General features: G+C 49.1%; 1 protein-coding gene across 1 annotated transcript in view; it reads left to right on the top strand.

Annotated features, from left to right (window-relative positions):
* SACM1L (SAC1 like phosphatidylinositide phosphatase) overlaps positions 1-14,481 on the top strand; it is a 58,592-nt gene extending 44,111 nt beyond the window's left edge. Inside the window, exons 12-19 of the mRNA XM_086698439.1 lie at positions 2,561-2,659; positions 5,123-5,261; positions 7,078-7,147; positions 7,269-7,341; positions 8,367-8,460; positions 8,578-8,670; positions 9,300-9,357; positions 12,629-14,481. Of these exons, the coding sequence (XP_086554565.1) occupies positions 2,561-2,659; positions 5,123-5,261; positions 7,078-7,147; positions 7,269-7,341; positions 8,367-8,460; positions 8,578-8,670; positions 9,300-9,357; positions 12,629-12,765 (763 nt within the window). The 3' untranslated portion in view covers positions 12,766-14,481. The remainder of the gene's footprint in view (positions 1-2,560; positions 2,660-5,122; positions 5,262-7,077; positions 7,148-7,268; positions 7,342-8,366; positions 8,461-8,577; positions 8,671-9,299; positions 9,358-12,628) is intronic.
* Positions 14,482-14,742: the final 261 nt, after the last annotated feature.

Raw genomic sequence — 14,742 nt, 5'->3', positions numbered from 1 at the left:
AAACGTACCTTAGACCTGGACAATTATAGTCTCTGGGTTTGCAGTCCAACGTGCATATTCTGGGAAAAGTTTGACTTCTGGCTCCTGGGCATACCCCTTGTTCGGGCCCTCTGCCCCAGAGGGCCTCCACAGGCCTGCTTGCCTCCGTGAGTTCGTAGCAGCGGCTAACTTGGAGAACTTGAGACATAAGTCAGAGTCTTAGGTTATGCCCTTGGTGTTCTGGGGAACTTGCAGGGCACCTACTGCCCGCACCTGAAGAGGGAACTCCCAGAGCTATTGTCTTTTCCCTCCCGTGAGCTCTAAACACCACCAGACAGAGGAGCATGTTAAAAAGTATATAATTTAGGAAACATAATTTTATAATATTTATGTATACACACACGCACATTATAAAAATATTTTATAATATTTATATATACACACATACATATGTATATTATAGATTCGTGGGTTCGAGTCCCACATTGGGCTCTGTGCTGACAGCTCAGAGCCTGGAGCCTGCTTTGGATTCTGTGTCTACCTCTCTCTCTACCCCTTGCCTGCTCACATTCTCTCTCTCTCTCTCTCTCTCTCTCTCTCTCTCTCTCTGTCTCTCAAAAATAAACATTAAAGATTAAAAGCCATATATATATAGTTTTTATTTAGTAGATAAGTATTCTGGCAGGGAGAGAAGAGCAGTCTGTTACAAAGTGAAATTAAATGGTAGACTTTCTGTCCTCTCTCATTTGTCTGTTGGACTTACTCACTTTTGAGTTGTTTAATGATTGTTGCTTTGAGTAAATTAAGTAAATTAAGTTGGTGGGCTTGTGAGTGACCCAAGGAGAAAGGTCATACAGTTGTCCTGCTGAGGAATGGTGGGCCTCGTTAGCAGTGGGAAGTTTTTCTTTCGGGAACTGGGTGGGAAAAAATGAGCCGTGCGAGGTGATGTGTCTCTAAGGGTTTCTTCCTAGAACTTTGAAAGAGGTAGAACCGCTGGACTGTCGGGGTCAGAAGCAAAATGATGTATTTATTTATTTATTTATTTATATTTTTAATTTTTTTTATTTAAAAAAAAATTTTTTTTAACATTTATTTATTTTTGAGACAGAGAGAGACAGAGAATGAACAGGGGAGGGGCAGACAGGAGGGAGACACAGAATCGGAAGCAGGCTCCAGGCTCTGAGCTGTCAGCACAGAGCCCGAGCGGGGCTCGAACTCACGGACCGCGAGATCATGACCTGAGCCGAAGTCGGACGCTTAACCGACTGAGCCACCCAGGCGCCCCAAAATGATGTATTTAAAACCGTTCACTGTCCAACTACAACTGTGCAGCTCATTCTTAGAAGATAGAAATGTGATTTTAGAAGGATAGAAGCCTAAGAATCCAAATGCATTGAGGTGCTGGCGAGCTGCTTCAGTCCTGGAAGCCGGTCCAGGGCCGTCGCTTGTGGGAGCAAGCACTGGGTGGGAGCACTCCAAAGGTGACTGTCACACTGCCGCTCTTGTGAGAGCTGCCTTCGGAAACACTCCCCCCCACCCCACCCCCACCCAGTCTTCTCAGAGTGTGGCCTCTTGGTTTGCTAGCCCCTGTTACTGTACTGATTCCTAAGGATGCCGTTCTCCGCTCGGTGGGAGAACCACTGAAGCAGAAAGAAACCACACCGCCCCGGGGTGGGAGTCTCCCTGGATGTGTGGACAAGCCCACGCTCCGCCGACGCTCCTTTGGTCTGTTGGGACTTAGCGGGGGTCACATGAGAGCGGATGCCCCGTCTGAATTTCACACTGTGGACCAGAACATCATGCCCTTCCAGGCCTCTTGCTTTATGGCTTGACTCCTGGCTCCCTTGACTTTCAGGAACTAGTCCGTGATTTTTTGCCCCCTCTCAGTTGGCAACATTTTCCAGCTCATGGTAGGACACCTTCACCGTCAGAGTGTTCTGACTTTAAGAATTGTGCCTATTAAATATCAGAGAACTGAAAACGACCCGTGACGCATTGACCGAAGGTTATCTCTACCACATCTGTGCGAGATGTATAGATACTGATAAAGGATGTGAATGGTTTGATTTGTTAAAACGATGAACAGAAACTAACCAGCCTGGGGACCATGCTGCCTGTGTTCCTCTCACAACCCCTAGGGCAAGTCCGACACTCAGTCTGATCCTCCTTGGACGGAATTGAGCTGGACCATTTTGAACATTTTAATCTGTTTGAAAAATGATAAAAAAAGGACCCTATTCTTTGTACATTGGGGTAGAGAATAAATATACACTGGGTACTCCATACTCATTTGGACAAGGCTCCCTTATACTATATACCCGATGCTGTGCCTGAGCTCACTTCTGCATTTGCAGGACTTCTATACTCCTGTCGGAGGGCCCCTAGAAGAACATGTGAAGATACGTGTGTGTGTGTGTGTGTGTGTGTGTGTGTGAGAGAGAGAGAGAGAGAGAGAGAGAGAGAGAGAAGGAGGAGCACTCTGCTCCGACAGAGAGAGGAAAGTCAGCTTATGAACACAGTAACGGCGGAAGGAAAAATGACTCCTCTTTGCTCATTACCTGCGGATCTTTTCTTTCGGCAGATATATTGCCTTCGACTTCCATAAAGAATGTAAAAATATGAGATGGGACCGACTGAGTATTCTGATGGACCAGGTAGCAGAAATGCAGGATGAGCTAAGGTAAGCTGTATCTTTTCCTGTGGAGGTCGAGGGAGGAGGTCCGCGTGTAGATGGAGCATAGTTATCACACATCGTCTAGTGGGCTTACGAACACAGCGTGCCGGGTTGACCGCGCTGGTTTGGACTCTTAGTTTTTAGTTCCTTTTTTATTGGAAAGATGAGACTTAGTGGCTTAAAAATATTTTTAGGTTCTTAAAAACAACCCAAGGCCAGGTATTTTCACATTTTTATGAATCCGCTTCCACATTTACAAAGTTTCCCTAATTGGAGCTAGCGTACTACAATTTTATATTCCGTTGTTTTGACTAAACATTCCATCACGGATACTTTGATATTTCGTCGTTACCCTACCTGGTCTTCTTAATGATGGCGTTTAACGGCTTTTCTGTACTCCCCCGTGTCACCCTACAGGCTCAGCTAAGTGTTCTTTTTCATCCTAGGCATCCTGGCTTGTTTCCTTGTCTCTTCCCCCCACAAAACATGTGCTGCAGCGAATCACCCTGGGTGTGTCTATTCTCACTTCTGTTCGGTGATTCCCTAAAATAAAGTCTTGAGAGCAGGGCTAATAGTTCAAAGGGTCCGAATAACTTCATGGTACTTTCCAAACGTGTTTGGCAAGTTATTTGCCGTGTTGGCCTATGGGTTTACTGTCCTCTAAGCATAGGTCAATCTTTACTGATTCTAAAGACAGAAGAAGGGATCTCTAAGTCGCTCTGTCATTTTGTTCCACCTGGGCATGTTTCTGACCCCGACAACCCCCGTGCATTTTTTCGTGTTAGTTCCACAGTAACACAGTAAAACCTGTCGTGTAGGCATTTCTCAGTTTTTAAAAATGTTTCTTATGCCTATTAAGTAGTCGGCGACGGTTAGTTAAATCTGGTCTTTTTCTATGCGGTTTTGTCATGAGCAGCTAGTGAAGGGCGGTTGACGTGCACCATTATTGGGCTGCAGTGACACTGACCGGACCTGGGACGCTATCGGAGGAGGTGGCTCCTGGGGTTCGCCCATGAATCACTGCCCCACAAGAGCGTGAGAAAAGACGCCAGAGTCTGTCCCCCACCGCGCTCTGTGTCCCACAGGGACAGTGGAACTTTCCCCAGTGCCCTGCACAGGGCCTCTCTGGACACTTTCTCCTGGGGTTTTGGGGAAGGTGGAAAGAATCTGGGCTTTGGGGTATGAACTGTCTCGTTTTGAAATGTTTGCTTCTTATCAGCCATGTGACCAAGACAGTTGGTTTCTCCGTTTGTAAAGTGCAGATAATAATACCTACCTCATAGACCTAGTGTGTAGTTTAAGAAACGATATTTATCAGATACCCAGGACATACTCTGTAAGTACTAACAGCATGCTAACACCCACGTGCACTCATGCACACCTGTGTATATACACCAGCTCTAAACGAACCTCACCAAGTCTGCGTGAATCTCATGCAGATTTTTAGCCTAAGCGCATTCTTTTAGGCCCTTATTTTTAAGGTCATAATATTTATTTGGCCTGTGGTGAGTCTGTTGTGTTTCCCTGCTCCATTTCGATTTGGGGGAGTAATTACAACGAGATTACTTCGTGGTGTTCATCGTTTGCTCGGTCCCATCGGTTGCTCGGTTCATCGTTTGCTCCGTTCAGCGCTGCGTGTGTTACGCGTTCCCGTGGGGACCGGGAGCGGCTAGACGGGGTGCCGTCCCCTCCATCCTGTGGGTGAGAACTTTGGTTCTGAGAGATCAGGGCAATGACTTGAAGTTACACAGCCAGTGAGTGGCCTAAGCGGGGCTCGTTGCTCACTGCCAGAGTCCACGCTCTTTCCCGCTACGCTGCGCGTTGTCCAGAGTTTGAGTTCAGAGCATTATCTGAGGAAATTGTTAAAAATGAGAGAGACACAGGAACTGAGAACCGTGATTGGCTCCGGGGTGGACATGTGGGTGGTGAAGGGGAGAAAGGGAACCTCATTTTTCAGGTAACACCGTATTGAACTTTATAAACTCTGTACTTTTGCATATTTAACCCAGGATTCTTAACGCACAGTTTCCAGCCTTTGCTTGAGAGATGCTGACTTGAGTTCATCTCAAGGCCAAGTGCGTTCGGTTTAAAAAAGAAAAAAAAACAGCTCAGGGAATTCCGATACAGACGGTGTAGGGACCTTGCTTCGAGAAGTCTGATCTACAGGACGTAGATGAACAGCTGTGTCGGAGGGGGCCTGCTCTGGCCTCGGGGACGCCCCTTGGCCCTGCCGGTTCGTGTCTCGGGGGTGCCGCGGTGCGTGTTTGGACAGGGGCTGTCTCGCCTCGGCTTTTCAGACGTGGTTTTTTTTTTTTTGCTCTGTACTAATCAAATACCCCCCCGGGCCACACGTTGCCCTTCCGAACTTCTCATTTGCCAGTTGTCCACAGTGTTGCAGACCATCAGCAGCAGGGCGCTCGTGCGTCGGACTGCCTTTGCTATGAGGGTGTTTATACAAATATGTTGTAGTTATTTTCTAGTGGACTCCGCCGGCATGGTGGTGGCAAGCCAGGAGGGCGTGTTCCGCAGCAACTGCATGGACTGTCTGGACAGGACCAACGTGATCCAGAGCCTGCTGGCCCGCCGCTCGCTCCAGGCCCAGCTCCAGGTGCAAACGCTTTTTTCCTTCTGTTAAGTCAACAGTGCAGCCCAAGTAGCAAAGCTACGTTGACGAAATCGTTACCAGCCAAAACAAACAACAGAAGACATTTCACCTTGCTCCCCACCCTAAACCACCTGTTTTCGGTTTTGTGTCTTTCCACCTGTGGGTGTGCACATTTCTGTACCTGCAGTCGGTATGTGTGTGCATGGTGTCGTTTGTGCGTTCAGATTTTATTTTTAAGTCAGCTCTACACCCGACATGGGGCTCGAACCCCATGGGTCAAGAGTCGCAGGCTCCACCTGCTGAGCCAGCCAGGCGCCCCGTACAGTTTCTGATACTTCCTTTTCCTCCAGCGTTATACACAGCCATCATTTTTAAGAGTTGCACTTACTAGGTTGTTGCATTTTCGGCTTATAAGTAACACTGCAGAGAATATATCTTGGTGTGTTATTTTTAGCTCGAATGCTTCCCTTGGGGTTCATTCCTAGAAGTAGAATTTGCTGCGTCAAAGAGAATACGCTCTCCGAGAGGGTCATGGCACTTTACACTGGTAAACTGCTCAGCATGGTTGGTGAATCCGGTTCATTGAACTCTTGCCAGCCTTACGTGTTCTTATTTAAAACTTTGTTTTCTGTTTTAATAGAGTGGTGCCTCAAGGTTAAGTTTTCGTTTGCATCTCTTTTATTACTGAAGCTCAGAGTTCAGATAACATTGGCATTTATTATGAGGGGGCAAACAGAATGCATGCCAAATGGCTTCTTGCCCCCGATGGTTAGCTTTGTTTATGACAGTCCAATTCCTGATACCAGGAATTGTGGAAACAAAACACCTCCTTTAAAACGAATTGTCCTTGACTCCTAGTAGGTAACACAGGCCAGAGGAGCGGTTTCCCTGTTGGAGCATGATCTACTTTGTATTGTACCTTGTCCTCGTTCATCTGATGGATTTACTTCAGAGTGTATTTTTTGATGGAAACAATGGTAGCAAAGAAAGAAAAAGGAACAATATTAACAGCGGTTGTTTCCAAGTCTGATAAACAAAAACCTATTTAATAGGTTCTATAATCGGTACTTAACTATTTCACATGCTAAATGTAGTACTAAACAACCTAAGCCACATTTCCAGGACTCTACGCATCAGTTCGGCTCTGGTGGGGACTCCAGGCATACCTCCCCCTCCCCCCCGCCCCCACCACCACCAGCTAAAGGTCATGGAGGGCAGGTGGAAAGGCCATTCTGGGGTAGAAATGGGGAGGTATGGTCTCAGGTGAACAGTGAAGATGGGGGTTCTGAGAGGGCTGAGGTCCAAGACAAAGACCAGGGCAGGGGGTGCTGATCTGTGGTCAGTGACCCCTGAAGGGGGGTCCGCGGCAGGATTCGGGATGCCAGGGAATCCTCTGAGATCCTCTGAGTCTGTGGGGAGGAAAGGGAAGGCTGGAGGTGATGGGAACAGCAGGGAGGCTAGAGGGTGCAGGCGGTGGGAGGTGGGGGTTGGCAGGGAAGGACGAGGTGATGGCTGGGATGCTGCCGCTGCCTTCCCTTTCCCTCCCCCTTTCCCTCTGCCCCTCTACCTGCAGGGCCGGGGGAGTGCTGGGGCCCGGGGTGAGTGGGGGCCGCGGGACAAGGAGCCCTCAGAGGCTCTGTGGCCTGGCCAGGGGCACGGGTGGGGGGACGTGGGGAACTGGGGCACCCCCTGTGTGCAAGGACAGCATCTCTGCCTGCAGCCGGGAACCGCGTGCTACCAGCCGGGACTGTCTGCTCTTCTTCCCGAGCTGTGTGTGCAAAACCCGTTACGCTTGAGCACGGTGTGCTTCTTATTCCAGAGACTGGGAGTGTTGCACGTGGGACAGAAGCTTGAAGAACAGCACGATTTTGAGAAGATTTACAAAAACGGTAGGTAACTTCTTTAATAGGGGCCGGGTTACTCACGTTGTGAAATAGATTAATAATTTGGATTTAGAGACTCTGGCTCTCACGTTCGTCATCGTCAGTTGACTTTTCCTTGTTCTCACAGCCTGGGCCGACAACGCAAATGCGTGTGCCAAGCAGTACGCGGGCACTGGCGCCTTGAAGACGGACTTCACCAGGCAAGCCGTGCTTTTCAGCTAGCACTTCAGACCCGCGGCTCTCGCGTCTGGTGCACACGTTAGGATCACCTGGCAGCTTTGGGACGGTGGCCAAAGCCCAGCGCCCGGGGCCTCGGTTCACAGCAGTCAAGTCGGGCTCAGTGGGGGGGTGAGGCCCAGGCGCCGGTGGCTTCCCGGCCTGCCTGTGGTTCTGCTGTGTGGAGAGCGAACGGCGGCCCCTCGGCCCTTCCCGAGCCCTGCGGAGCCCCTGGGTCAGTGGGGTCTGACTCGGCAGGGGCGGGGCGGGGCCTGAGGTTCTGTGCCTCAGGGAAGCGGCCGGGGATACCGATGCCACGTTCAAGGGCCACGCTGCCAGTGAGAGGTTAAGACCTGGTGAGTTTGGTTTTCTGCCGGACGGATTCTCTGGGAACAAGTGAAGATTCCTAGACTCTGCTGTTCTAACCACCTCACCTGGGCCTCTCATCTCATTTTTTTCTTTCTTTTTTTTTTCTTCTTTATTGTTTATTTATTTTGAAAGAGAGCATGAGCGGGGGAGGGGCAGAGAGACAGGGAGACACAGAACCCCAAGCAGGCTCTGCGCTGTCAGCATGGAGCCCGACTCGGGACTCCGTCTCCCGAACCCTGAGATCATGACCTGAGCTGAAATCAAGAGTCGGACACTTAACGCACTGAGCCACCAGGGATGATTTTTTTTTTTTCTTTAATGTTTTTGTTTTTGAAGGAGAGAGAGACAGAGCATGAGCAGGGGAGGAGCAGAGAGAGAGGGAGACATAGAATTTTGAAGCAGGCTCCAGGGTCTGAGCTGTCAGCACAGAGCCTGACGTGTGGCTCGAACCCACAGACCGCGAGATCATGACCTGAGCCGAAGTCGGACGCTTAACCGGCTGAACCACCCAGGCGCCCCGGGATGATTTTTAAAATCTCTGTAATTCACCTTACGCCCGTACCACATACTTTCCAGCCATAAAACTGGGGAGGAACGTAATATACAAATCTGTAATTTGAGATTCACCTCTTTTGACCAGAACTGGGAAGAGAACTCAGCTGGGACTGGTCATGGACGGCTGGAACTCGCTAATACGCTATTACAAGAACAACTTCTCCGATGGCTTCAGGCAGGTAAGTCTGTATTTGCTGCTCGTCTTTGCTCATCCGGCCGCTGCGTCTTTGTACTGTCCCTGAGTAATGTAACTACATCCAAGTGGGGAGTTCTTAATCTCCTTTTTTCTGTTCTAGGATTCCATAGACTTATTTCTTGGGAACTACTCAGTGGACGAATTAGAATCTCATAGTCCTTTAAGTGTTCCACGGGATTTGAAATTCCTGGCTGTAAGAAACCTTTCTGTTTTTCAAGTTTGTAAAAGCACTGTGTCTGATTTGATTTGAAACCTAATGTGTGGTCCTAAAGGGACTGGAGATACTCGGTTTCCCTGAGGAGAAGACGAGGGAGAGGAGTAAAATAACTTTGGTGTCTGTGTTCCTGCACACTCGACTGCCTTCCTGAGAGCACACGAGCCCGAGAGAGGGTGGAGGGTCTCTCGTTCCAGGAAGATTCTACTCCCCTTTACGCTGGGGGGTTGCGGGAGGCACACCTGACATGTGGAAGGCAGGGTATGTTTTTGACGCTTGTCCCCTTTGTGACTCCTCTGTTCACCAGACTTAGCTGGGGCTTCTCTGGGGTCTCCTCCAGCGGGCAGAGGGTCCCGGAATGGAGGGGGCTGGCGCCTCCCTCACCTGTCAGGGCCATCGCCTCGCTTCTTCAGCTCTTGTGACCTGACAGTCTGGCGACTTGGGCAGTTGGGGTCCCACCGCCTAAGTAATGATGTTTTGCTAGAGAAAGATACTTTGTATGTTAGATTGCAGAAGAGTCTTACTTACCCTTTTTCAAGCGAAGACCCCCGCCAGTCGAGCAGAATTCTCGCCTGATGGTCTCTCTCTCTCTCCGTTTGCCTTTCCAGTTGCCTATTATCATGGTTGTTGCCTTCTCGATGTGCATTATCTGTTTGCTGATGGCTGGTGAGTCTGCCCTTATTTCACATTCTTGCATTAACTTCTGAGAACGTGGGGCTTCCTTGTACAGCATCTTGAGATTGTGAGTCTGCTCAGCCCTTGATGTCCCCTGCTGGGTTCAGTGAGCCGAGCGAGCAGCTGTGACTGGTCCTTACATGTAACAGAGGAAAAACACATACTCACTTTTACTGATAATTGGTGTTGATTTATTTAAGATTTTAAAATATTTTTCTTTTTTTTTTTTTAAGTTTATTTTGAGAGAGTGAGCAAGTGCACACACGTGTACGTGCGAGCGGGGGAGGGGCAGAGAGAGGGAGAGAGAATCCGAAGCAGGCTCCAGGCTCTGAGCGTCAGCACAGAGCCGGATGCAGGGCTCGAACTCACAAACTGAGATCATGACCTGAGCTCAAGTTGGACGCTTGATTGACTGATCCACCCGGGTGCCCCTGATGTTTTAATCTTCATAACTGTGTGTGATTTTTTTTCACAAGTGAAATATTATACATTTTTTGTAACCTTTTTTTTTTTTTTCACTGAGCAATGTAAACATTTCCCTGCATTCTTTATTTTTAATGGCTGCATTAAAATCCATTTATGAGGGCGCCCTAGTGGCTCAGCCGGTTGAGTGTCTGACTCTTGATTTTGGCTCAGGTCGTAATCCCAGCGTCGTGGGATCGAGCCCCACGTTGGGCTCAGCACGGGGCGTGAAGCCTGTGTAAGATTCTCTCCCTGCTCGCACTCTGTCTCTGCCTAAAATTAAAACAAAAGGGAGGGAGGAAGGAAGGAAAAGAAACCCATTTATGGGTATGTAGTTTATTTAAACAACCACCTATTAGTAGACAAATAAATGTTAATAATTAATATACTATCACTAAATTTTATCACATGGTGAGCAGAATTCCCCAAGAACTTGTGCTTAGGCATCTTTGCTGTTTTTCTCTTCTCTCATTATTTTCCTGTGTCACTGAAGCTGATGAGCACTTGGGACTAAAGTGTCTCCGTCGAGTGTGGTGCAGTGCTGTGGCAGTTGGAGGCCGGGACTCAGTTGCACTGGGCTCTGAGGGGCAGCCTCGGCGGCTCTGGAGGCGGGCCTCCTCCGGCCTTCCCCCTCCGTCCGGGTCTGCGGGCCGGCTTGTCGGGACGCCGCCTGGACGTCCCCTCCTCACCGCCGTCTCAGATCACGGCAGAAGTCTGTGAGCTGAGGACCCTTAACCGCCAGCCCCCTTACACGCACGCGCACACCTTCTTGCTGGTGTGGTCCCTATAATCCCCTCGGTGTTCGGCACCGTGGACGGTCCCGACGTGGGGGAGGGAGCCCCTCTTGTTACTCTAGGGCAGGGGTTAGCAAGCGTTTTCTGTAAGAGCAAGATAGTGAATAGTTTAGACTTCCCAAACTACACGGGGTCTCTTTAAAAACGTAAAAACCGGGGCGCCTGGGTGGCGCAGTCGGTTAAGCGTCCGACTTCAGCCAGGTCACGATCTCGCGGTCCGTGAGTTCGAGCCCTGCGTCAGGCTCTGGGCTGATGGCTCGGAGCTTGGAGCCTGTTTCCAATGCTGTATCTCCCTCTCTCTCTGCCCCTCCCCCGTTCATGCTCTGTTTCTCTCTGTCCCAAAAATAAAATAAAAAACGTTGAAAAAAAAAATTAAAAAAAAAACAAAAAAAAAAACGTAAAAACCGTTCTTGTTCACGGCACGAAAACAGGCTGCGGGCTCCAGAGCGCAGGGAGTGCCGTGCGGCATAACTTGGCTCCCGTGCCCGGTTCAGGGGCAGGAAGGACGAGGCCGGGGTCGGCCAGCAAGTGCGTCCCACGAGTCCTCAGGCGCCCACATCTTCACTCCCTACGTGCTGGCTTTAAAGCACCGCCTCGCGGGTGCCCCTTTCCGGGAGCCAGTCAGTCCGCTGTTGAATTCGTTTTGTTGCTTTGATCTGTTCTGTGTCTTCTTGCCTCTACACCCGCGTGTCCCCGTAGAACCTCAGGGAGCTCGGCCTGCACAGACAGACAGGTCCTTTGGGGAATGTCCCGAGGCGGGCTCGGGAGGACCTGCCTTTCTTCTTTGTCCAAGAAGAATGTTCAAACTCAGAGGGGTGAAAATTAGCAAGTGTATCAGTTTGCGCATGTTTTTGAGTTAAAAAGAGACTGCCGCTACGGTTGGCAACGACTCCAGGCAGTTCATCACTATAAAATCGTGGGTTGGTGCACCTGGGTGGCTCGGTCGGTTAAGCGTCCGACTTCGGCTCAGGTCATGATCTCGCGGTCCGTGGGCTCGAGCCCCGTGTCGGGCTCTGTGCTGACAGCTCAGAGCCTGGAGCCTGTTTCGGATTCTGTGTCTCCCTCTCTCTGACCCTCTCCCGTTCATGCTCTGTCTCTCTCTGTCTCAAAAATAAATAAACGTTAAAAAAAAAAAATTTTTAAATCGTGGGCATTGTGTCTAGGTAGGACGGCGTCTGGTTTCTAGCCCATGAATGGGAAGTAAGTGAGCGGGACCCCTGACCGCTCACTAGGGGCCTGCGTTTCTTCCCTGGCGCCCTCTCCCCGTCCCTCGGCCTGCGCCCGCGCCTCCCCGCCCGCAGGTGCCGACGGTCCTATTGCAGGGGAGAAACGACACCAGGTTCAGGTCCTCAAGTTGGAGAACACACAGTAGGTCTTTTCCCACTGCTGCCAACCTTCGTGAACTCTATGCGTTGTACCAGGAGAGTTGTGTGAAATACGTCCTTAACGTGATATTGCGGAGTTTTGCTTTATACGCTTTGACACGCAACTTTTCTGAAGCACGTATGTGTTTGTGAGGTTACTTTTCGTGCAGGTGTTTTGATTGTAGCGAATGTATTAGTAATGGCCTCTTGTGATATAAAGTATATAATCTAAAAGGGATAATTATTTGCGTGATGTAACACGGAATAGTTTAGCCAGGTGCTTCTTCTCAAGGTGTGGCTCCTGGACCAGCGGCATCGGTGTTACCTGGGAACTTGTTAGAAATGCAGATTCTTGGGCCCTGGCCCAGACCTGCTGAGTCGGAATCGCGGTTGGGCCCAGCAGCTGATGCCTTACGGGGCCCCGGCCGGGACTCTGATGCCAGCCAGAGTTCGAGAACCGCCGGTTCAAACCTTAGTTGAGAGGTTCTTGTATTTTTCCCGTAGATGTGCTCATAAACTTTAATGTTGTCGAGACTAAACTTTTAATGTTTAATCATCCGACTTAAATGTTGCTAAACAGCTGAAACTAGATGTGCGATCAGTAACATGGCTTTTATTTATCAACTCTGTTTATATCAACAGGTGACACTTGGACAGAAACACTGGCCTATGTGCTCTTCTGGGGAGTCGCAAGCATTGGAACATTTTTTATTATTCTTTATAATGGCAAAGATTTTGTCGATGCTCCCAGATTGGTCCAGAAAGAAAAGATGGACTGAATTTGTGTCTGTGGAAAGCGGCTCGGCTTAGAAGATTCCATCATGCAGAACTGGAGTCTTTACTGACCCGCTTTCCACATCAGCCCGAGGTCCTTTTAAAGCCTCTCTCCAGAAGCACGGCTTGTGCTCCGTGTGGGGGGAGGGGGGGTGACCTGGAATCAGCCGGACGTTCCTGCCTCAGCGACCTCTTCACTACTGGGATGGCTCTGTTTATAATTTGAAGCTCTTCTGTAATTAAAGGGTGACCCGAATTCAGCTCCTGGAATGGAAGGAATCTATTCCTTGTCGATTCGATCAACTTTTGCAGGATAAGTAATATATTTAAGAAATCTAGCTTCTTTCGTTATTTAAAATGGTAAAATTATTTTTCTAGCTCAGTTTCCTTATGGTCGTTGTAGAGGCCGTCGCTGTTAGCAAGCGGACTTCGCCACACCTCTTTGGACTTTCTTCAGAGTTTGAGAATCCGCTAGCTCGACTGTTGGTGCAGAGCACGTCTTTCGCAGCCATCGCGCAGTTTGACGGAACAGCCTGAGACTTCAAGGAGTCGGGTCTGGCGTGCTTCTGAAGTTTCAGTTGGGCTGTCCTCTGAGTTCAGCTTGAACTTGCGTATGAAGAAGAAGTCCAGATAATACTTTATCTTTTGTTAAAGGTGTAAATGAAATCAAAGAATGTAAAGCCTGTGTCTTACGCTAAAGGTCCAAAGCCGCCTCTGTTTTCAGGATTTGCCTCCGTGTGGAGGATACCCCTCGACTGGCCAGCGGTCCCTCCCGGGCGTGCTGGTTTCTTTGGGGGTCGTTCGTCGAGACACGCAGGCCTCCAAGAGGCGCTCGTGCTGGACTTGGGGTTGCCCTTGGAGGCCGCAGCTGCTTCCCACGCATGGCACCACCCGCGCTCTCCTCTCCGTCAAGGTTTTGTTAGCTCCCGATCAGTAAGTGTGTCTGCAGTGTTGCGCTTCTGGTAGTTAAGTTAGCGTTCTCCAAATCAAGGACCAACTTCAGTGTTAATTTTTGTGCAAAAACAAACCTGAGAAATCTGCTTTAGAAGCTGTGCATAGTTCTAATTATAAGTTGGACTGTGTATTCAAACTGTAATTATGAGGTTTAAATATTAGAAAAGTATGTAGGGTAGTATAATCGCCACTATTTTAAGGCAGTTCAATTAAATACGGCTATGATATTTGTGTTGTGCTTGAAAATATGTACAGTTTATTTCAGTAGTAATACCTTATGTTGTCCTTAAATATCTCTCAAAGCGCCTTGATTTCAACATGAATTTTTTCCCCCCGTTATCTTTTATAAACGTTAATAAGAGACGTTGCTTCTAGAAACTCTAAAAGAGATAATAGCTGGACACCCTCTGTAGCTTAAAACTCAGTCACTAAAATTCACAGTAGGGCAAGTCATAAGCGTACATAAGCGTAATCTGTTCCAATCTTATGTACACGTACATAAGCGTAATCTGTTCCAAAGATGGAATGTGTGAAACTTGGTTCGTGTCTACTGTGCTCCACGACTCGAGTGCTACCGGGCATTTCACGGGAAGGACTTCCTCCCACGACCACAGCAGAGACCACCTGAGAGCCGCCGGTGCCCACGGACTGATGCTGGCATGTCCGATCTGAAGGCGTCCGTGTTCCAGAAGCCTGCGGCGATTGCATTTCTGAATTCGTGTACTGTGCACCCATACGTGAAAATAAACGTCCTATTCTTTTCTACCCACTGTTGCTGTCGTTCCCACACTTGGTCTCGAAAGGGGTGTTCTTTTTAACTGGAGAATTTTTTTTTTTAATTTTTTTTTTTTTTAACGTTTATTTATTTTTGAGACAGAGAGAGACAGAGCATGAACGGGGGAGGGGCAGAGAGAGAGGGAGACACAGAATCGGAAGCAGGCTCCAGGCTCTGAACCATCAGCCCAGAGCCCGACGCGGGGCTCAAACTCACGGACCGCGAGATCGTGACCTGAGCCGAAGTCGGATGC

Source organism: Puma concolor, chromosome A2 (assembly GCF_028749965.1).
Source record: "Puma concolor isolate L17-30 chromosome A2, mPumCon1.1.hap2, whole genome shotgun sequence".
In the NCBI taxonomy this organism is placed as follows: domain Eukaryota; kingdom Metazoa; phylum Chordata; class Mammalia; order Carnivora; family Felidae; genus Puma; species Puma concolor.
Note: the sequence above shows the minus strand (reverse complement) of the source record. Positions and strands in the feature narration are given on the sequence as shown.